The 24,221-nt window shown below is 44.6% G+C and overlaps 1 protein-coding gene across 1 annotated transcript in view; it reads right to left on the bottom strand.

Moving 5' to 3' along the window:
* Positions 1-7,888, bottom strand: part of LOC311100004 (splicing factor, suppressor of white-apricot homolog) — a 134,662-nt gene extending 126,774 nt beyond the window's left edge. Inside the window, exons 1-2 of the mRNA XM_084140734.1 lie at positions 7,492-7,888; positions 5,737-5,900 (exon numbers count right to left, since the gene is read on the bottom strand). Coding sequence (XP_083996860.1) covers positions 5,737-5,900; positions 7,492-7,691 — 364 coding nt within the window. The 5' untranslated portion in view covers positions 7,692-7,888. The remainder of the gene's footprint in view (positions 1-5,736; positions 5,901-7,491) is intronic.
* Between the last annotated feature and the right edge of the window lie 16,333 nt (positions 7,889-24,221).

The following is a 24,221-nucleotide window of genomic DNA, read 5'->3' on the forward strand; positions in this document are numbered from 1 at the left end:
ATTATAATGCCATTATTGTGCTGAGTTTCACCATTTATCACGGCCACTTGGAGCTTATGATGGTGGTTAGGCTACTGATGTTTTCATCATTTCACTGCACGTCTTTTGACCATGCTTCTTGGTGGTTGAGGTATTTTTTATTTTGTCTCAATAAAAATGATCTGTTACCATGTCCCAACACATATGCTTTCTGTTTTATAGTTGTGATGGGTTCTAAACTTGAAATGTGAAATATCCTATGGAGAGGAGAAGGGCCACAGTCTAGTTTCAGTTGTTGGGTTGTAATTTGAAATACTTGCTAAACAAGAAGTTAATGGATATATGTACAATGAGGGAAAAAAGTATTTGATCCCCTGCTGATTTTGTACGTTTGCCCACTGACAAAGACATGATCAGTCTATAATTTTAATGGTAGGTTTATTTGAACAGTGAGAGACAGAATAACAACAAAAAAATCCAGAAAAACGCATGTCAAAAATGTTATAAATTGATTTGCATTTTAATGAGGGAAATAAGTATTTGACCCCTCTGCACAACATGATAATAATAATATAATAATATATAATATGCCATTTAGCAGACGCTTTTATCCAAAGCGACTTACAGTCATGCGTGCATAATTTTTTTTTTGTGTATGGGTGGTCCCGGGGATCGAACCCACTACCTTGGTGTTACAAGCGCCGTGCTCTACCAGCTGAGCTACAGAGAACCACATGACTTAGTACTTGGTGGCAAAACCCTTGTTGGCAATCACAGAGGTCAGACGTTTCTTGTAGTTGGCCACCAGGTTTGCACACATCTCAGGAGGGATTTTGTCCCACTCCTCTTTGCAGATCTTCTCCAAGTCATTAAGGTTTTGAGGCTGACATTTGGCAACTCGAACCTTCAGCTCCCTCCACAGATTTTCTATGGGATTAAGGTCTGGAGACTGGCTAGGCCACTCCAGGACCTTAATGTGCTTCTTCTTGAGCCACTCCTTTGTTGCCTTGGCCGTGTGTTTTGGGTCATTGTCATGCTGGAATACCCATCCACGACCCATTTTCAATGCCCTGGCTGAGGGAAGGAGGTTCTCACCCAAGATTTGACGGTACATGGCCGTGTTTGGAGGAGGAGGAATGCTGCCTATGGCCCCGTCCAAGCATAATGTTTCCACCTCCATGTTTGACGGTGGGGATGGTGTTCTTGGGGTCATAGGCAGCATTCCTCCTTCTCCAAACACGGCGAGTTGAGTTAATGCCAAAGAGCTCGATTTTGGTCTCATCTGACCACAACACTTTCACCCAGTTCTCCTCTGAATCATTCAGATGTTCATTGGCAAACTTCAGACGGGCCTGTATATGTGCTTTCTTGAGCAGGGGGACCTTGCGGGCGCTGCAGGATTTCAGTCCTTCACGGCGTAGTGTGTTACCAATTGTTTTCTTGGTGACTATGGTCCCAGCTGCCTTGAGATCATTGACAAGATCCTCCCGTGTAATTCTGCGCTGATTCCTCACCGTTCTCATGATCATTGCAACTCCACGAGGTGAGATCTTGCATGGAGCCCCAGGCCGAGGGAGATTTACAGTACTTTTGTGTTTCTTCCATTTGCGAATAATCGCACCAACTGTTGTCACCTTCTCACCAAGCTGCTTGGCGATGGTTTTGTAGCCCATTCCAACCTTGTGTAGGTCTACAATCTTTCCCTGACATCCTTGGAGAGCTCTTTGGCCTTGGCCATGGTGGAGAGTTTGGAATCTGATTGATTGATTGCTTCTGAGGACAGGTGTCTTTTATACAGGTAACAAACTGAGATTAGGAGCACTCCCTTTAAGAGTGTGCTCCTAATCTCAGCTCGTTACCTGTATAAAAGACACCTGGGAGGCAGAAATCTTTCTGATTGAGAGGGGGTCAAATACTTATTTCCCTCATTAAAATGCAAATCAATTTATAACATTTTTGACATGCATTTTTCTGGATATTTTTTGTTGTTATTCTGTCTCTCATTGTTCAAATAAACCTACCATTAAAATTATAGACTGATCATGTCTTTGTCAGTGGGCAAACGTACAAAATCAGCAGGGGATCAAATACTTTTTTCCCTCACTGTAGTAGGAATGTATATGGTGGGGACAGATAAGGGTGGATAGCTGTGGATTAGTGAGGAATGGGGGCCGAGGTCAGGTCACAAGGAACAGTTTATTACCCACATCATTTAACTTCCTGCCTAGCAATAAAGATCTAATGTTTAGAGAAAGAAGGAGACTTCACCTAAAGTGGGGTATATATACATATATATATATATATATACACAAACACACACACACACACACTAGTGCTGGTGGGAACATGTTTTTTGTCATTCAGCTGTTTGACCCATTGGGTGAATAAACTTGGTGTCACGGTTTCGGCCGAGGCGGCCCCTCCTCCTTGTTCGGGCAGGTTTCGGCGGTCGTCGTCTCCGGAGTACTAGCTGCCACCGTTCTATGTTTCTTGTTTGATTGGTTTTGTCTGTTTGTCACACCTGTTTTGTGTTATGTCTCATTAAGCACCCTATTTAGTTCCTTGTTGTTAGTTAGGTGTTGTGTGTAATTGTTTTCTTGCCGTGTTGCTGCGCTACCTATTTTGGTGCGCTATTTAGTAGTTTGCCTCCTTGTTGTTTTAGGAGAGATTTACGCACATGTTTAGTGCGCCCGTTTGGTTACGCCTGTGCTCGCTTTTCTCGCCTCCGGGCTGTTCTTGGATTATTTTGTGTTGATCTACTAAAGACTTTGTTTGGACTTAACTTCTGCGTCCTGCGCCTGATTCCACACCACACCTACCTACAGCAACTCTTGACACTTGGTTTGAGCATTTCTTAGTTGTCCGTGAGTTGACTCTGTTTTTGTCAGAACCTAACAGTTGTAACAAATAAAATTGATTGAACATTTGAATTTTTACATATAGCCGTAACATAAACTCATGAAAATGCTAGTGTTACTTGAAATAAAATACAAATCGTATTCTAATGTTACCCAAGGCTTCATAAACAAAACCAAATTATTATTTTTCAAATAGCATATATAAAATATATAAATTATACTGTTAGAATGTTGCAGTCAGAATAACTGCTCATTAGCTTGAAGGGGGGGTCCATCGATGCCCAGCGGTTGTAGTGAATACAAATGTGTTTAAAATGATGGGCATTTCACCACTCAAGGCAATAAAATATACATCTTTGGACACGAGAGGTACAGTGGCTTGCGAAAGTATTCACCCCCTTGGAATTTTTCCTATTTTGTTGCCTTACAACCTGGAATTAAAATTGATTTTGGGGGGGGGTTTGTATCATTTGATTTACACAGCATGCCTACCACTTTGAAGATGCAAAATATTTTTTTTTGTGAAACAAACAAGAAATAAGACAGAAAAACAGAAAACTTGAGCGTGCATAACTATTCACCCCCCACAAAGTCAATACTTTGTAGAGCCACCTTTTGCAGCAATTACAGCTGCACGTCTCTTGGGGTATGTCTCTATAAGCTTGGCACATATAGCCACTGGGATTTTTGCCCAATCTTCAAGGCAAAACTGCTCCAGCTCCTTCAAGTTGGATGGGTTCCGCTGGTGTACAGCAATTTTAAGTCATACCACAGATTCTCAATTGGATTGAGGTCTGGGCTTTGACTAGGCCATTACAAGACATTTAAATGTTTCCCCTTAAACCACACAAGTGTTGCTTTAGCAGTATGCTTAGGGTCATTGTCCTGCTGGAAGGTGAACCTCCGTCCCAGTCTCAAATCTCTGGAAGACTGAAACAGGTTTCCCTCAAGAATGTTCCTGTATTTAGCGCCATCCATCATTCCTTCAATTCAGACCAGTTTCCCAGTCCCTGCCAATGAAAAACATCCCCACAGCTTGATTCTGCCACCACTATGCTTCACTGTGGGGATGGTGTTCTCGGGGTGATGAGAGGTGTTGGGGTTGTGCCAGACATAGTGTTTTCCTTGATGGCCAAAAAGCTCAATTTTAGTCTAATCTGACCAGAGTACCTTCTTCCATATGTTTGGGGAGTCTCCCACATGCCTTTTGGCGAACACCAAACGTGTTTGCTTATTTATTTCTTTAAGCAATGGCTTTTTTCTGTCCACTCTTCCGTAAAGCCCAGCTCTGTGGAGTGTACGGCTTAAAGTGGTCCTATGGACAGATACGCCAATCTACGCTGTAGAGCTTTGCAGCTCCTTCAGGGTTATCTTTGTTGTCTCTCTGATTAATGCACTCCTTGCCTGGTTCGTGAGTTTTGGTGGGCGGCCCCCTCTTGGCAGGTTTGTTGTGGTGCCATATTCTTTCCATTTTTTAACAATGGATTTAATGGTGCTCCGTGGGATGTTAAAAGTTTCTGATATTTTTTTTTATAACTCAACCGTGATCTGTACTTCTCCACAACTTTGTCCCTGACCTGTTTGGAGAGCTCCTTGGTCTTCATGGTACCGCTTGCTTGGTGGTGCCCCTTGCTTAGTGGTGTTGCAGACTCTGGGGCATTTCAGAACAGGTGTATATATACACTGAGATCATGTGACAATTAAATAAACTCCACCTGTGTGCAATTGAACTAATTATGCGACTTCTGAAGGTAATTGGTTGCACCAGATCTTATTTAGGGGCTTCATAGCAAAGGGGGTGAATAAATATGCACACACCACTTTTCCGTTATTTCTTTTTTAGAATTTTTTGAAACAAGTTATTTTTTTCATTTCACTTTACCAATTTGGACTATTTTGTGTATGTCCATTATATGAAATCCAAATAAAAATCAATTTAAGTTACAGGTTGAAATGCAACAAAATAGGAAAAACACCAAGGGGGATGAATACTTTTGCAAGGCACTGTACTTTTGCATGGAACATCAGACAAGGACAGAAAGAGTGGTTAAAAGTACATGAAAAAAATTGAACATGAAGGCATGTTTATAACATTGTCCAAGGCAGCACAACTGATGCTGATTCCCATTGGAAATGACAAATTAAACAGTAAACATAGCCTAAGTCTCAACAATAGTCTATAATCAGTCATTCAACCAGACAGTGGTTGTCTGAGAAAATACTGAACATTTTATCATGGACCTCGCAAACCTACTTACTAGAGGGTCTGCATGCACTGAAATGACCCCCGTACTTTAGGCTGCTGAGAATCTACCCTCTCATAAACTCTCTCACCGTCTTTGACATAGCTTTACTACCAGACTTCTCTTTCCCATCCAAATAGGATTCAGATCAGTAGATCAGAATGTGAAAATTGAACCGAGGTTATTACCTAGGATAACATGGCCTTTCTGTTGCCAGTACAGAGAGAAGGGCACATTACCATACTGCAATCAAAACAACCTTCCAGTGCCTGAACACATTCTGTTGATGATGGAGGTGTTGCAGAATACATCATTGAAACAGCCTTTTGAAAGCTCATTCCGCTCAGTGAACACAAGGGGATTCATTCCATTATTCACTTTGGCACCTTATGTAGAACCTAATTGTTGCATAGTGTTTTTGTTCTCCTTTCAGGTAGAACTTCCTGTCATCTGAAACAGATGGCAAATGCAGACGCTGAATTGAGTGATGTCCCCACATACTGATATATGTGTAATTGAAACGCATGGGCACTTCCTGAAATAATTAATTCACCACTGTCTTCCACAGCTTATCCAGATGAGCCGAGGCATTGTGCAGCAGTTCAGACACCACAGACAGAGTATGATGCCCCCAGCTGTGACTCTGATAGGCCTACCTTGTCTGGCTTCTTCCTCCAGCAGGTCTGTGTGCATGGCCAGGTACCTTTCCTCATCACACAGGGTCTCGATCCTGGCCTCCTCCTCGGACAGCTGGTAGTCTCTGTTCCACGAGCCCGCGTCATACTCCGAGAGGTCATGTAAGTGACCACGCCCATCATACCTGTAGGGTGAAGAGAGGGGTTAGAGAAATAGAGCAAGCCAATTGTGAGAAAGGTCAACACACGGACCTACTTACCAACACAGGTAGGACCCTAAAACAACGAGTTTTTAACAACAAAACGTGCTACCTCAGTCACAAGTCTTTCATGAGGGAGTGTATGGTACTGGAACTGAGCAATCTCGTCACAATAAAGACAGACTAACCTGAACAACTCCTGACATAGGCTCTCTAGTGCAGTTTTCTGGCAAGCTTACTCAATGAATCTCATTGATCTCTCAACAAATTGCTACGGAGCAACAGCCCTGCATGAACAGAAAAACAAACCAAAAGAAAACAACTCGCCTCTTACCTTACAGGGTTCAAGTTTCCCCCCTATAACACTCACCACTCCTCCTATATCTGTAAAAAAGGTACATCCACACAAACCCGAGCACATAAATACCTATCCGTAAGAACCCAAACGGACGAAATTTTCCTGCGTTCGCTCCTCTCTTCCACTTCTCCAGAGTTTCTTCGTCGAAAGAGATAAGTGGGCACTGGGGTTGGCATTGGGGGGCCAGGCAGGACCCCTTAGCCTTAGGCTACTAGCTGGGGAAATAAGGGCTGGTTATGTGATAGAGAAACACAAATACATTGGAAACAAGAGACACGGCCAAAAAGATTAAGGTGGCTCAACGAGATCATGAAGGTCCAACATAATGTCACTCCCTTCATGGTTCAAGTGGGTTTATTTCCAAATAAACAACTACTTTTACAGGTCATCATTGCCAACATGCTTTACAGCCTGCAAGAAAATGTCATTAGAAAAGAACAACTGAAAGCAAAAGGGAAACAACAGAGCTGGGATACTTGGCAGGCATTAGTCAACAGTATAAGAACCTACATTTTGACAGTAATTACTGTGAACCACCTTATTTCACATATTTGACGTATAGCAGAAGTTTGGGTTGAATTTGCTGTGGTATTATCAACAAATTAGATTCGTAGGCGACTTGCTGGTAAGGTTTGAAGTTCTCATTTGAATGCAGTTTAGTGAAATGCATTTAGAGATCTTAGGTTGTTTACATCCAAATCGTGTTGGAAAGAAACTGAACTGAATATATACTTAACTGAATATTCTCATGTTGAAGCTACCAGAGCAAATCCAAATACACCAACACGCATAGGCCTCCCTTAAAAGGGCAATGGGCAGTTACATAATACTACATTGAATACAATATTACTAGTAGACTATCTATAGTCCAAAGCCCTGTAAACAAGTACATTGATTTATGACAATTTTAAGGGGCCATTTTAGACAACTGTCAGTCTCATGTAGAGCTTGTTCACTGTTGAAATATGACCCAACTTGTGGAGAACATAGCATCTTGACATGATGCTCTGCTACCTTTTGTTAATAGCTAATGCATCTTCGCATTCATGAGGACAAAACTTACATTATTAAGGAAGCTAGATAAATGGTTCGCACACAGTTATATTTTGGTAAACTACGCCTTCAGCAAAACAATAATCCGATCGGTCCCTTCGAAAGACAGATCTGATTAGGAAAGTTGGTTAGGATAACAATTCCGTCTAGGTTTGTTCAACCGACCTATCAATCAGGATGTTCTTGTCCCCCATCCATGGTATGAGCTGTTTGCCCTGCTCGTGGAAGTGAGCCCTCTCGTCGTCCCGGAACAGCTTGCAGGCATAGCCGAACACCAAAAGCTCGGCATATTTTTTGCTGTCGCTCTCATCCTTCTTCACCGGCTTGTTGTTGTGGTCCCTCTTGCCCCCGCCGCGCCGATACATTCCAAATTCGCACGTGAAAACACGTAAAAGAAATCTAGTGCGCTAACTAACGTTAGTTAAGTTATATCACTATCGTTCAATTATTGTCGTACTACAAAGTCTTTCTTTCTTGTTTAAAAGAAAAGGTGCGAAATGCCACAATAAACATACTCACAAAACATATTTCTGACATGTGCAGCCATGTTGGAAAAGTTAGTAAATATGATTTATGATTCACATGTGTAGATTCGTCAATTCAACTTCCTGATGGAAAACATCACACGTAAATTAAACTTTTCATTCCCCTATATTCTGATGAGAAATAATTGTAATAATGATCTATTCATATTGATAATATATAACACAATCTGTAATTTTATTAGACACTACCCTCTCTTTTTATATGTTGAATGCGCTACCATGTGATTGTGAAATAACTTTCGACAGAGACATGGCTACGTCATAAACTCATCTAGCCTGCATTTGCGCAACTGTTAATCTTGTGAAGTTATTTTAGAGCCAGAAGCTAAGTAATTACAAGTTTTATTTCATTAATAAGGCCCATGTATTTACAGTGAAAGATTCGAATGAAAACAAAGCTACTGAGTTCATTGTTAACTCTTGATACTATCTGGTAAATACTTCATACACAAACACAAATAGCCTATTTGAAATATGTGCCTAAAATGCAATCTTTATTAAAATCTCTAGAATTAGTCAATGACAAGAAGAACAATATATTCTTACAACATTATAACAATTTTAAACAAATGTAACCCCTGATCCTTTTACATTTTTATCTGCAAAAGGAATGTAAAATGTTTCTGACATCTTAATGTATTCATGTGTAGTGATTCTTCTTTTTTCTTTATTTTCTTTCTTTATTTAATGTTTACAGATTGAAAAATATATTTGTATTGATATTCTATGTTTTTGTATTGTCAATGGAATTTGAATAATAAATAATACAAAAAAAAGTACAGTTGTGGTCAAAAGTTTTGAGAATGACACAAATACTAATTTTCACAAAGTCTGCTGCCTCAGTTTTGATGATGGCAATTTGCATATACTCCAGAATGTCATGAAGATGAATTGCGATGAATTCCAAAGTCCCTCTTTGACATGAAAATGAACTTAATCCCCCAAAAACATTTCCACTGCATTTCAGCCCTGCCACAAAAGGACCAGCTGCCATCATGTCAGTGATTCTCTCATTAACACAGGTGGGAGTGTTGACGAGGACAAGGCTGGAGATCACTCTGTCATGCTGATTGAGTTAGACTAACAGACTGGAAGCTTTAAAAAGGAGGGTGGTGCTTGAAATCATTGTTCTTCCTCTGTTAGCTATGGTTACCTGCAAGGAAACACATGCCATCATCATTGCTTTGCACAAAAAGGGCTTCACAGGCAAGGATATTGCTGCTTTCTTAGTGAAACATTCATTATTGGTATCAGGTGTGTTAGGCCAAGGCCAGAGTGACAACCCACAGGACGGCAGACCCCCAGGGACAGGACTGATCAGCCCAGCAGCTAGAGATGGCCTAAATAGGTATCTCCCCTGACGTGGGCATGTTTTCAATACAGACTCCTTTAGTCGTACTGTATTCCATATAAGGCATCCAGACCTTAAGAAAGATACCCAGTATACCCTTAATCTTCTAATGAATAAAATCTAATGATACATAACTTGTCATTGTGGGAGGATAACTAACCCTCATTTGACTAAATTAAATGTGAATGTTTTCAGGAAGGGATGTGCATTACGCATAGGCTATGTCAGTGGAGGATGCTGAGGTGAGGACGGCTCATAATAATGTCTGGAACGGAGCAAATGGAATGGCATCAGACACATCCATACCTTTCCACCTATTCCGCTCCAACCATTACCATGTGCCTGTCCTCCCCAATTAAGGTGCCACCAACCTCCTGTGGGCTACATCCATTTTTGGCTAGTCAGTTTGAGATGTTCCCCCATGAAACTGTTGGTATTCTGTCCACGCTTAGCTTGGTTCTGCTATAGTACATTTTCATAGGAATCTGCCGGCATGTAAAATTATTAATACAACTGTTAAAATGGTACACCCAAATGCACTTCAGCCCAGCTTAAACAAAAAAAATACAACCGCTTGGTATTTCTGACGTAGTAATTTTGCTGTCGTCCCACTCGTCGGATTAGAATCATACGTGACAATCGGACAGAAAGGTCAAAATGACAGACTGCTGAGGATTCCATAGGAAATGTCAAGTGCATTTTGTTTCTTGCTTAGAAAGGAAATGAAATGTACACACTCCTCCTTGCCCCAGCATTGGGCAAATTGATTTCATTACGCAAGCTCAGCATCTTGTCATCTGTGTTATACTTAATGTCGTTTTTCTCCCACTCACTCAGCAACCTGCTGTAGGTCTGGTTATTCTAAAACAGAGGTAGACAAGATATTGTGATAGAAGGAGAGTAATCTCACATGAAGTCGCCACCAAGCACACACACACACAAACTGCACCTCTAAAGGGACATGGAGAACTGTCACACTTGCAAAGGTGTAGATCCACTTCCCGCTGTATCTTGTAAATGCTACCACGATGACTTATAACTTATCAGCATTTACACCCGGTGCACATGACAGTAAGAAAGACTGCGTAAAGGGCCCCAATTGGCCTCTTTAGTGTCACCATGTAAATATGAGTGAGTGTGCCTAAATATGCAATTGTGTGTCGTCTTTGTGACCACTAGTGTTTCAGCAGCGATAATATTTGTTTGCGTGATTTTGAGTTGGGGTTCAGTAAATGTTTGTGTATTTATATTTCAGCAAGAGGGAAAAATACATTTGCTGCACTCAGTCAGAGCTACCCTGCATGGAGGTCAAAGCTGCAGGTACTTTTTCTTTCAGGGTTCTCTATTTTAGTATAGATAAGACTACCAGTAATGTGTTGCTTCCTGTAAAGGTCAACCAATAACCGTATCCAGGGGCGCAACTTTGGTTTTAGAAGGGGGGGGACATTAGATTTTTTTATCCAGTCGCATAAACCGCTCGGAGGCGTCCGCATGGTTCTGAAGCACACTGTTGCCTCGTTTTGTTTCACATTCCAATGATAAAACTGGAGGGGAAAAAAATGCAATGTGAAAGTTGTGCCCCTGACTGTATCCTTGAACTCATTCATGACTTTTCTCTTGGAATGAGTGGTTACGATAAAATAATGATTAGGGCCAGTGTTTTTTCCTGACCCAACCATGAAAAACTATGGGCCCTGATTGGATGAATAATTTACGTCGATGCTCTTGGACACATCAGTTGTAACGTAATACGCCGGGAGTCGGGAAGCAGGTGTAGAAGATGAGTTCAATAAAGACTAAATGCAGAAGAACATAACATGAGAAGCGTACGTAACGTGAGAGAAAACAAAACTACCTAGTGACTGCTGTCTACTGAGGGCTAAATAAAGGGGGAGTAATCAAGGAGATAATGATGACCAGGTGTGCGTAACGATTGTTGCCAGGGCCGGTGGTTAGTAGACCGGCGACATCGAGTACTGGAGAGAGGGAGCGGGAGTAGACGTGACAGTACCCCCCACCGGGACCCAAAAGCGCTTCTCAGGACCGTACCCCTACCAGTCCACCAGGTACTGGAGCCGACCCCCATGACATCAGGAATCCAGGAGGGACCACACGGCATAGGCGGGGGTCCCCTCAACATGAAGGATAGGAGGAAAGGTGTCACAGGGAACGGCATCCGCCAGGGGACCAGGAACCACCGGCCTGAGGAAGTAGACATGAAAGGATGGTGAGATCCGGTAGTTGGATGGGAGTTGTAGATTATGTTACCTCATTGATCCTCCAGGGACCTTGAAGGGCCCCACAAACCGGGGACTCAGATACCGGCAGGGCAGGCGGAGCGGGAGATTCCTGGTGGTGATCCAGACGCGATCACCAGGATGGAACACGGGAGCCTCACTGCGGTGGTGGTCCATCTGATCATTCTGAAGGTGGACGGCACGCTGGAGCCTCACGTGGGTGGCGTTCCACACATCTGTGTGCCTGAACCACTCGTCCACTGCAGGGGCCTCCATCTGGCTCGAAGTCCATGGAGCCGGGGCCGGCTGGTATCCCAGGACGCACTGGAAGGGAGTCAGCCCAGTGGAGGAGTGCCGAAGTGAGTTCTGGGCGTACTCTGCCCAAGGAAGGAACCGGGCCCACTCCCCCTGTCGGTCCTGGCAGTGAGTCTTTAGGAACCTCCCCAGCTCCTGGTTGATCCTCTCCATCTGCCCATCGGACTGAGGCCGGTACCCGGATGTGAGGCTCACCGTGGCCCCCAACTTTTCCATAAAGGTTTTCCATAACCGCTATGTGAATTGGAGACCACGGTCGGAAACGATGTCCTCTGGAAGGCCATCGTGCCAGAAGACCTGCTGGAATAGTGCCTCAGCGAACTGGAGAGTGGTAGGTAGACCAGAGAGAGGGATCACACAGCAGGATTTAGAGAATCTGTCAACAACAACCATAATAGTGATAAAACCATCAGAAAGAGGGAGATCAGTTACGTAGTCTATAGCCAGATGTGACCAAGGCTGCTGAGGCACCAGAAGAGAAAGGAGTTTCCCTGCTGGAGCGTGCCGGGGAGATTTGGTTTGGGCACATACGGAGCAGGAGTTGATATAGCGGGTGACGTCCTGCGCCAATGTGGGCCACCAGTACTTAACGGAGAGGGTGTGGATAGTGCGGGTGATACCCCAGTGGGAACGTAGATGCGCTCCAGAGGGCAGGTAGTAGGCGCAGGTTCCCTCTCCAGAGCCTGGCGGATGTCCACGTATACATCCCAGAGCACGGGAGCAATGATTCGAGAGGGTGGAATGATGGGCGCACTAGGGATCGGAACCTCTCTCAAATCGTGGAGACGGGACAGGGCATTGGCTTTGATGTTCTTAGAACCTGGACGATATGAAAGGGTGAAGTGGAATCTAGTGAAGAAAAAAGGCCCACCTTGCTTGGCGCGGGTTCAGTCACCTCGCCGTCCGTATGTACTCCAGGTTCCGATGGTCACCCTCCAGCCAATGTCTCCACTCCTCTAATGCCAACTTCACCGCCAGGAGCTCCCGGTCGCCGACGGCATAGTTCCACTCTGTAGGGGACATTTTTATTTAATTTTTTAAGTATGTACATGGACAATTTCTGTGGGTTACTTTGGCATTGGGACAGGATGGCACCACGCCCACTTCCGATGCGTCCACCTCAAAGGGTAGCGTAGGATATGGGTGTCTCAGCAACGGGGCGGAGGTGAAACGCCCCTTCAGTAGGCAGAAAGCTTCATCCGCTGCAGGACTCCACACCAACTTACGAGGACCACCCTTGAGGAGAGAGGTGAGGGGAGAGGCGATGGAGCTCAAGTTCTTAATGAAGTGGCGGTAGAAGTTGGCAAACCCCAGAAACGTTGGAGCCCCTTTATGACTGCGTTGACCTTCCTTTCATCCATGCTCACTCCCTGCTGGCTGATCCGGTATCCCAAGAAGGAGATCTCGATCTGATGGAACTGGCACTTCTCCGCTTTAACATAAAGGCAGTTCTCCAGGAGGCGTCTCAGGACTACTCGGACGTGAGCGATGTGATCTTCCAATGTGGCCGAGTAGACCAGGATGTCGTCAATATACATGACCACTTGGCGCCCGATCACGAATGCCTGAAACTCTGACTGAGAATTGGCTAGTCCATAAGGCATCACCAAGTACTCGTAGTACCCACACATGGTGCTGAATGCCGTTTTCCACTCATCCCCCTCTCGGATGCGGATAAGATTGTAGGCACTCCGCAGGTCCAGTTTCGTAAAAAAACGGACCCCGCGGAGCTGTTCGATGGCAGCCGTTACCAACGAAAGGGGGTAACGGTACTTAGACGTAATGGAATTGAGACCTTTGTAATCGTTGCAGTGACGCAGACCCCCATCTTTCTTGGTCACGAAGAAGAGGCCTGCCGATGCTGGAGAGGGCAAAACCCTGGACAAAACCCTGCTGGAGAGCCTCCAGGATGTACTCCTCCATGGCCTCGGTCTCAGCCACCGACAGAGGGTAGACACGGCGGCGCAGAGCCTTCTAGCAGGTTGATAGCAGGTGCAAATTAACCCGACATTGCCAAGTCCTTAAAGGGCAGGAGGCTCAAAATGGAACAAAGTAAGCAACAGTAGGGAGAGAGAGAGTGGGCCACCGGGATCGCTGAACAGAGCCATGAACATCTCATAGGAACCCAGCTCCTCCTTTCTCCCAGACAGCCATAGCCCACTCCAACGCCCGCCCGGTCAGGAAGGAAATGACCGTGGCAACCTTGGACCTCTCGGTGGTAGGAGTTCCCATCTGATGGGCATGATAGAAGGAGCACTGGAGTAGGAAGCCACGGCATTTCGATGAAGTGCTGTCATATTTATCCGGAAGGGACAATCGGCATAGCTGACCTGGGTGGACAGGCTGGGTAGGCTGGGGAACTGGCTCACTGTGACGACCCGTGGTAGGAGGCCCTCGGATAGGGGTATGGAGAGTCTCGCTTGTGGTGGAGAACGCGGAGGACCTCCATGGCCGTACCCAGTTGCGCCAGCTGGTCGTGGTGTTGGTGGAGTAGATGACCCTGTTCGTTAACCGCCTGGAAGATGGTTTTGTCCTCTTCTGCTTCCATATTGCGTAGTATTCTATAACGTAATACGCCGGGAGTTGGGAAGCAGGTGTAGAAGTTGAATAAATGAGTTGAATAAAGAATAAATGCAGAAGAACATAACATGAGAAGCGTACATAACATGAGAGAAAACAATACTACCTAGTGACTGCTGTCTACTGAGGGCTAAATAAAGGGGGAGTAATCAAGGAGATAATGATGTGGAGCAGGTGTGCGTAATGATGGGGAGCAGGTGTGCGTAATGATTGTTGCCAGGGCCGGTGGTTAGTAGACCGGCGACGTCGAGCACTGGAGAGAAAGAGCTGGAGTAGGCGTGACATCAGTCATGTAACCTGTAAGAATTCCAGATCTACATGACATTACCATTTATGACAGTTATCCCCCTGTGTTGGCTCTGACTTTGTGTTAAATCAGAATCACCTTTATTCGCCAAATACATTTGCATGTACAGGAATTTGACGTGGTGAAATGGTGCTGCCACAATAAACAGAATATACAGACAGACAATAAACAGAATGTCACGTACGTTAAGGAACGGGACGGACCAAGGTGCAGCGGGAACGGCGAACATGTTTATTAACTAATAAACACACGAAACAGTAACCAAAACAACAAACTTAACCGTGACGGTCCAAAGGCTAACACACAAGCCTAAACATGAACATAACAAAATCCCACAACGCAGGCAGGAAAACTGGCTGCCTAAGTATGATCCCCAATCAGAGACAACGAGCGACAGCTGCCTCTGATTGGGAACCACACCCGGCCAAACATAGAAATACAAACCTAGAATATATTCACACCCTGACCAAACTAGCTAGAGTTCTATAGGCCAGGGCGTGACAGTACCGCCCCCCCCAAAGGTGCGGACTCCGGCCGCACAAACCTGACTGAATCGGGAAGGGTCCGGGTGGGCTTCCAGCCTCGGTGGCGGCTCCGGCTCCGGAGTGGAGCCGCTGACCGGAGCTGGATCAGGCACCGGTGGAGCGGACTGCTCTGTCTCCGGCATGGAGCCGCTGACCGGAGCTGGATCATGCACCGGTGGAGCGGACTGCTCTGGCTCCGGAGTGGAGCCACTGACCGGTGCCGGCCCAGGCACCGGTGGAACGGGCACGGGCTGTGCCGGACTGGCGATGCGCACCACTGGCTTGGTGCGAGGAGCAGGAACAGGCCGTGCCGGACTGGCGACGCGCACCACTGGCTTGGTGCGAGGAGCAGGAACAAGCCGGGCCTGACTGGCGACGCGCACCACTGGCTTGGTGCGAGGAGCAGGGACAGGCCGGGCCGGACTGGCGACGCGCACCACCGGCTTGGTGCGAGGAGCAGGAACAGGCCGGACCGGACTGGGAACATGCACCACTGGCTTGGTGCAGGTAGCAGGTACGGGGCGTACCGGACTGGGAACCGGCGCTGGAGGTCTATGACTGTCTCCGTCCTTTACACTCCGCGCCCCGTCCTCCTCCAGTGAGGACTCCTCCTTGAGCCCCCACGAGTGCAGTGGTCGGGGCTCCTCTCTGTCGCTCCCCGACCACCCTTTTAGCCCCCCAATTTTTTTTTATTGGGGCTGTCTCTCCACCCTGATCCCTTTCAGGGCCTCCATCTTTCTTGCCAGATCCTCTCTTATCTCCCGCCAAGTCCATCCTCTCTGCTCCTCCTCGGCACACTGCTTGATCCAGGTCTGGTGGGAGTTTCTGTCACGTACGTTAAGGAACGGGACGGACCAAGGTGCAGCGTGAACGGCGAACATGTTTATTAACTAATAAACACATGAAACAGTGACCAAAACAACAAACTTAACCATGACGGTCCAAACGCTAACACACAAGCCTAAACATGAACATAACAAAATCCCACAACGCAGGCAGGAAAACTGGCTGCCTAAGTATGATCCCCAATCAGAGACAACGAGCGACAGCTGCCTCTGATTGGGAACCACACCCGGCCAAACGTAGAAATACAAACCTAGAATATATTCACACCCTGACCAAACTAGCTAGAGTTCTATAGGCCAGGGCGTGACACAGAATATACAGACAAGATATATAGACACAGAATTGATAAAATCCGCATTTTGTCACAAATCCATGAGTAAACAAACAAAACATAAAAGACACGAGCAGCAACAAAACACTATGGCTGCCTCTCTGGCCGCCACATTCATGTCCCACTAAGAGAAGGAAGTATATTTAATAATGATTACAGCATGTTCTGCAAATTAACCCAACATTGCCAAGTCCTTAAAGGGCAGGAGGCTCAATTTGGAATTTTGAACAAAGTAATCAACAGTAGGGAGAGAGAGAGTGGGCCACCGGGATCGCTCTTTCTCTCCAGCAGGCCAATTTACCTAATGGTGTTCATCAAGGAAAATACAATAATGATCCCCTTGAGGGAACCGAGAGAGTGGGGCAGATGATAAACCTCACCCGACAAAAGCCAGTGAAACATTACTACCTTGTAGGGCTTGATTTCCTCCGATTTACAACGGCGTTGTCAGCTGGACATGCAGGTTAATGGCAGAAATACAGCAAATGCTAATCAATCAGAGGTTAGTGATGGAAGTTAGCGTCACATTGGCTAGGGTGTAGCATGCGGCTGCTGTGGGCTTTTGAAATGGCGTCAGATCACAGTGAGCCTACAATCAGCCCTCAGGGGCCTGTCAGATCCAGCTGTATTTCCAGGGTACACGTTTCTTTCCCATTCAGCTCATCATTGTCAACACCTATTAACACCCCCCTACTTTTTGTCTTGTTGTTATTCCCCTTTTCTATTGATGTTCTATCTCAATTGATCCCTGCCCAATCATATCTTCATCTTCATCATTCCCCCTTTCTTCTTAGTCTCTCTCTCAGTCTCTCTCAGTCTCTCTCAGTCTCTCTCTCAGTCTCTCTCAGTCTCTCTCAGTCTCTCTCTCTCTCTCTCTCTCTCTCTCTCTCTCTTCTCTCTCTCCTCTCTCTCTCTCTCTCTCTCTCTCTCTCTCTCTCTCTCTCTCTTCTCTCTCTCTCTCTCTCTCTCTCTCTCTCTCTCTCTCTCTCTCTCTCTCTCTCTCTCTCTCTCTCTCTCTCTCTCTCTCTCTCTCTCTCTCTCTCTCTCTCTCTCTCTCTCTCTCTCTCTCTCTCTCTCTCTCTCTCTCTCTCTCTCTCTCTCTCTCTCTCTCTCTCTCTCTCTCTCTCTCTCTCTCTCTCTCTCTCTCTCGTGTATGCATGCATGCATACAAGCACACACACACAGACACCCATTTTATAAAAGCATACATGCACATACACTACCAGTCAGAAACTTGGACATACCTACTCATTCAAGGGTTTTTCTTTATTTTTACTATTTTTTACATTGTAGAATAATAGTGATGACATCAAAACTATGAAATAACACATGTGGAATCATGTGGAAATGTAAATGTGGAAATGTAAATGTAATGTAAATGAATCATGTAGTAACCAAAAAAGTATTAAACAAATCAAAATATATTTTATATTTGAGATTCTTCAAATAGCCACCCTTTGCCTTGATGACAGCTTTGCACACTCTTGACATTCTCTCAACCAGCTTCATGAGGTATTCACCTGGAATGCATTTCAATTAACAGGTGTGCCTTCTTAAAACTTAATTTGTGGAATTTCTTTCTTTCTTAATGCATTTGAGCCAATCAGTTGTGTTGTGAAAAGGTAAGGGGGGTATACAGAAGATAGCCCTATTTGGTAAAAGACCAAGTCCCTATTATGGCAAGAACAGCTCAAATAAGCAAAGAGAAATTACAGTCCATCATTACGTTAAGACATGAAGGTCAGTCAATAGGGAACATTTCAAGAACTTTGAAAGTTTCTTCAAGTGCAGTCGCAAAAACCATCAAGCGCTATGATGAAAGTGGCTCTTATGAGGACCGCCACAGGAATGGAAGACCCAGAGTTACTCTGCTGCAGAGGATAAGTTAATTAGAGTTACCAGCCTCAGAAATTGCAGCCCAAATAAATGCTTCACAGAGTTTAAGTCACAGACACATCTGTTCAGAGGGGACTGAGTGAATCAGGCCTTCATGTTCGATTTGCTGCAAAAAAAAACACTACTAAAGGACACCAATAATAATAAGAGCCCTGCTTGGGCCTAGAAACACGAGCAATGGACATTAGACCGGTGGAAATGTGTTCTTTAGTCTGGAGTCCAAATTTGAGATTTTTGGTTCCAACCGCTGTGTCTTTGTGAGACGCGGTGTGGATGAACGGATGATCTCCGCATGTGTAGTTCCCACCGTAAAGCATAGAGGAGGAGGTGTTATGGTGTGGGGGTGCTTTGCTGGTGACACTGTCTGTGATTTATTTAGAATTCAAGGCACACTTAACCAGCATGGCTACCACAGCATTCTGCAGCGATGCGCCATCCCATCTGGTTTGGGCTTAGGGGGACTATCATTTGTTTTTCAAACGGACAATGACCGAACACACCTCCAAATCAAATCAAATCAAACCAAATGTTATTTGCCACATGCGCCGAATACAACAGGTGTAGACATTACCGTGAAATGCTTACTTACAGCCCTTAACCAACAATGCATTTATTTTTTAAATAAAAAAGTAAAATAAAACAACAACAACAAAAAAGTGTTGAGAAAAAAAGAGCAGAAGTAAAATAAAATAACAGTAGGGAGGCGATATACAGGGGGGTACTGGTGCAGAGTCAATGTGCGGGGGCACAGGCTAGTTGAGGTAGTTGAGGTAATATGTACATGTGGGTAGAGTTAAAGTGACTTTGCATAAATAATTAACAGAGTAGCAGCAGCGTAAAAATATGGGGTGGGGTGGGGTGGGGGGGTAGAATCCGGGTAGCCATGATTAGCTGTTCAGGAGTCTTATGGCTTGGGGGTAGAAGCTGTTGAGAAGCCTTTTGGACCTAGACTTGGCGCTCCGGAACCGCTTGCCGTGCGGTAGCAGAGAGAACAGTCTATGACTAGGGTGGCTGGAGTCTTTGACAATTTTGAGGGCCTTCCTCTGACACCAGGCTGTGTAAGGGCTATTTTACCAAGAAGGAGAGTGCTGCATCAGATGACCTGGCCTCCACAATCCCACGACCTCAACCCAATTGAGATGGTTTGGGATGACTCGGACGACAGAGTGAAGGGAAAGCGGCCAACAAGTGCTAAGCATATGTGGGAACTCCTTCAAGACTGTTGGAAAAGCATTCCAGGTGAAGCTGGTTGAGTGAATGCCAAGAGTGTGCAAAGCTGTCATCAAGGCAAAGGGTGGCTATTGTAGAATTTCAAATATAATATGTTTAACACTTTTTTTGGTTACTACATGATTCCATATGTGTTATTTCATTGTTTTGATGTCTTCACTATTATTCTACAATGTAAAAAATAGTAAAAATAAAGAAGAACCCTTGTTAAGTAGGTGTGTCCAAACTTTTGACTGGTACTGTACAAGCACACCCACGTATGCATGCATACAGTACAAGCACACACACAGGTTTATGCATGCATACAAACACACACACACATACACACGCACAAGGACAACATATTGTACAGTCATTCTCACCATTCACTTTCTTCCTCCTTCTCTTTCACTTTCTCCCACACACTTCCTATCTATCACTCTCAACTCTCTCTCTTTACCTTCCTCTCACACAAACCCATATCACATGCACGCACACTCCTTTCTATTTATCTCCTATTCTCTCTCTCTCTCTCCCTGTCTCTCTCTCTCTCTTCCCCTCCTACCCTCACCCCTCTGCACCTCTGTGAGTCTGGCCTCTCTTCCTCTTGGTTGCTGGAACAATGAGTCCTGACAGGCGACACGCTCTCTACTCCCAAGGGCGTTAAACGCTGCGACTGGAAACCAGATTAAGCCGTCCAAGATAGCATCTCATTTCGAGAGACGAACGATAAGGCCTGGGTGCTGGGATGATAAATAACCCCTCACTTCAGCCGCTCTCTGGAACCGCTCACTGAAACCAATGCCTGGGATGTTCTAGAAGCAGGCAGGGCCCGCTATCCCTCGGCTAAAACATATAAATACGCAAAGGCATACTCGCACACATACTCTACACATCCTCACTAACTCACACACAAACACAAACATGCACACAGACACATACACCCACCCTCTATCTCTTTCTCACCCTTTCTTTCTCTCACTCTCTCTCTCTCCTTCCCCTGTGGCTGCACAGTGAAACTGATTATGCCACCATGCCTGCTACTGCCATCACTGCTCAGAATTTGGGCATTAATTTACATTTTTGTTGTAAAGTCACCAAATAATACAATGGTTTCTGTTATTATTAAGATGTTTTTGTCTGAACAGCTCATAAAATACCGTTACGGCATAAATACACGGATGCCGGAAACTAACTCCCCCTCTCCCCACACAAGTAGACACACAAACCCAATCACCCCCTCGTTCTCTTTAGAAATCAGTGTTCCATATGTGTGACTCAGCCTTTCTCTTCCATCACAGAGTTCAAAGGTGAAGAATGCAGAATGCAGGCTCCTCCATAAAGATATGTATCTTCTAATGTAAGACAGGATAATGCCACAGACAGACAGACAGTGCCATGGTTGTGCATGGTGCCTTTGATGAGAAGACATTTACATTCAGAGACAGAGCAGAATTCAAGACTTCAAGTGCCGCCTTCTGATTCTCACATGGAAACAGATAGCCTCGGATACTCCTCTTCTCCTCCACTTCTCCAAGTACTCACTTCTGGACTATGCCTCTCCTCTTCTTCCTCCCAGTCCCTTCAACAATCCCTCACTCTGCACTCTTTCATCCCTTCCATTGGCTCATTAGAATGTCTTTCTTTTCAAGTGTTTATTAAAGGAGTGCTTGAAGCGTAAGGCCTTTATGTGAAAAAACACAGTCCATGATCAAGTCAGAAGTGAAACTAAACTGTGTGGCCTTTCAAGCTTTCAAAGCTCAGGAAGTCTTCTTGTTGAATTACATAAAAGAAAGTAGAGAGGCTTTTACCAGACACCAAAAATTGAGCAATGGGAAAAAACTGAGAAAGAAAAACCAAAGACGAGAAAGGAGCAGGGGCCCCAGTTGGCGTAAAATATGTTTCATAAGAGGCTCTTTCTAAACCCTGTTCCAAAGGCTCGTCAGAGTGGAGAGCAACAATCAGAAAGCTGGGAGGGGGAAATCATACAATCTCTGAAATTGCACTTTACTTTCATTTGGCAGTCTTGTCAAGTAAACCTTTCGAATAGCCTTTTGAAATGTTACCTGCAAGTCAAAATGGTGCCGTGGAAAAGGAAATTAAAAAAATATGTCAAAGCACTTTTATACAATGTGATGATGATGATGGATTCTGATCCCGCCGGGGCTGCCGGCTGCATGAGCGGCTGTACAATGTGTTCTCTGCTGTGTGCCTGTATCCCCTTTGACGTCATGTTCCCATGAGAAGGCAGGTAGAGGATGCTCTCGTCTTAAAGCTAGAATCCTTAATTTAAACAATAACACAGCGGTCGCCTGGCACAGTTTTAGTAAAAAGCTGAGCGATGGGCCTAGTGAAATGTAACTACTCTCAAATTCATAGACAGAGCTATGGATGAAAGGACTGACCATCCATGATATCAAAATTATAGTGTTTTGAGGCTGTACAGTGTTTGTTAACTTTGACATTGTTTACAAACATTGGAGTAAAACAAGCTTATATGTTGTGTGCTGATGAGGTAGAACAGTTGAACTAAGCTCAAGAGGCATTTATATGTTATATTCGTCAAGAATCAATCGGTATATATCATTACAGTTTTTCTCAATTGCTAAAACACTAAACCCTATTGTCTGAACCAAATGCTCAGTTGCCTGAACCCACTGATTGAATCAATCACTCTTTTGGCAAAACCATAAGCACTTTTCACCTGTTTAGACATAACTTGCCAACACATTTTCATTGTGATGCACCCGTGCTGCATAATGGTGAGCACAGGTGACAAAAGTCAAACACAATTAGAGCACAGGTGTCACCACTTGAACACAACAACTCAAAATTAGAAATCTGAGAGGAAGAGTTCGTGTGAGAGGAGGTCGAGGTGGTCGAGGTGGTCAGCGAAGACAAAGAATAGTAATATCTGATGAAATCAGAGCTACTGTGATTGACCATGTTCTTGTCCATGGTATGAGCATGAGGGAGGCTGGACAAAGGGTACAACCAAACATCAGTAGATTCACTGTGTCCACCATAATCCGAAGATTTAGAGAAGAGAACAGGTAATTACCTTTTTTTGACATTATAGTACAGTATGTAAATGTTGACAGCAATTACTGTATGACATACTATATACTGTACCACAGTATACTGTAAGTAAATATATGTTTCAGTACATCACTGTACCAATGTACTGTAGTATTTTAATGGAGGGTTGGTCTAACTGTTTGTAGGCCTAGTATTCCATGTATATTTTTTGTAACTCCATGTTCTCTTTTTGTAGAATTGAAAGACTGCCACATGGGGGTGGGAGGACAGGTATGTTCTCCCCACACCAAGAGACCCTAATTGTTGATATGGTCCGTGAGAACAATGCCATTAAACTGAGCGAAATTCAGCAGAAGATCATTGAGGACCATTTACATTTTGAGGGTATCAACAGTGTCAGCCTCTCTACTGTTGATCGTGTCCTCAAGCGCAACAGACTGCGCATGAAACAGCTATACAGAGTGCCCTTTGATCGCAACTCAGACAGAGTCAAAGAGCAAAGATTCCAGTATGTACAGGTTGGCATATATCCAGACACATTCAATGTTGATTACTCTAAGTAGTGATTTACTGTAGTGGCCTAAATCACTTTTTCCGTATCACTCACAAAACCATATCTATTTCTACAGAGGGTTTTTCAACTGGATGCAATGGAAAGACCCCATCAATACATCTACATGGATGAAGCTGGGTTTAATCTCACCAAAAGGAGAAGGAGAGGCCGTAATGTGATTGGCCATCGGGCCATTGTTGGTGTTCCTGGGCAGCGTGGTGGCAATGTCACATTATGTGCTGCCATCAGCAATCATGGGGTTGTCCACCATCATGCCAACCTGGGGCCCTACAACACTCACCAGCTCCTCATTTTCCTCAATCACATGCGAGATGCTTTGTTAGGGCAGCAGGATGAGCATCCCATCTATGTTGTTGTTTGGGACAATGTGAGTTTTCACAGAGCCCTCCAGGTTAGAGAGGTACAATATGAACCAAGGTTTTATCAATCTTTGCCTTCCACCGTACTCCCCTTTCCTAAACCCCATTGAGGAATTCTTCTCCTCATGGCGGTGGAAGGTATATGAACGCCAACCTTACACCAGGGTAAATCTCCTGCAAGCCATGGGACTTGCCTGTGGTGACATAGGTGTGGAGGCATGCCAAGCCTGGATACGGCATGCCAGGGTTTTTTTCCCCCGTTGCCTGGCCAGACAAAATGTGGCCTGTGATGTGGATGAAGTCCTGTGGCCTGACCCAGTACGAAGACAAGATGCTGTGGCTGAGTAATGCACTTATTTGTATATTTTTGTACTTTATTTTTACATGGGCTTACTGTACACAATTGGCAAACGCATAAGATTTCTGTTTGTTTTTACAAGTGCTACATGTAAATGCACAAGATTTCTGTTTTGTCTTTTTGTACAAGTGCTAAATGCACAGTTTTTTTTTGTTTTGCAACATGCATTTAGCCTACAGTGAACAATAAACATTTATTTCTCCAGCTTCATGTCCTGAGCATTGTGTTTTCTATTTTTCTACGTAGTGTTTAGTGACTGTTCAGTAGTGTTTTTTATTTTGATTGACTCGGGGCACGATTTGACAACATAGTTCAGTTTTGAGCACAGATTGAACTGTTTTGAGGTGAAAGTTTGGTTTTGCAAGAAGAGTCTGCGGTTTTGTGAATGTAGCTTGAAAATTGGGTTTTGTGTTCACAGTTAAGA

This window comes from Coregonus lavaretus (genome assembly GCF_964263955.1).
Source record: "Coregonus lavaretus genome assembly, chromosome: 24".
NCBI classification, from domain to species: Eukaryota; Metazoa; Chordata; class Actinopteri; order Salmoniformes; family Salmonidae; genus Coregonus; species Coregonus lavaretus.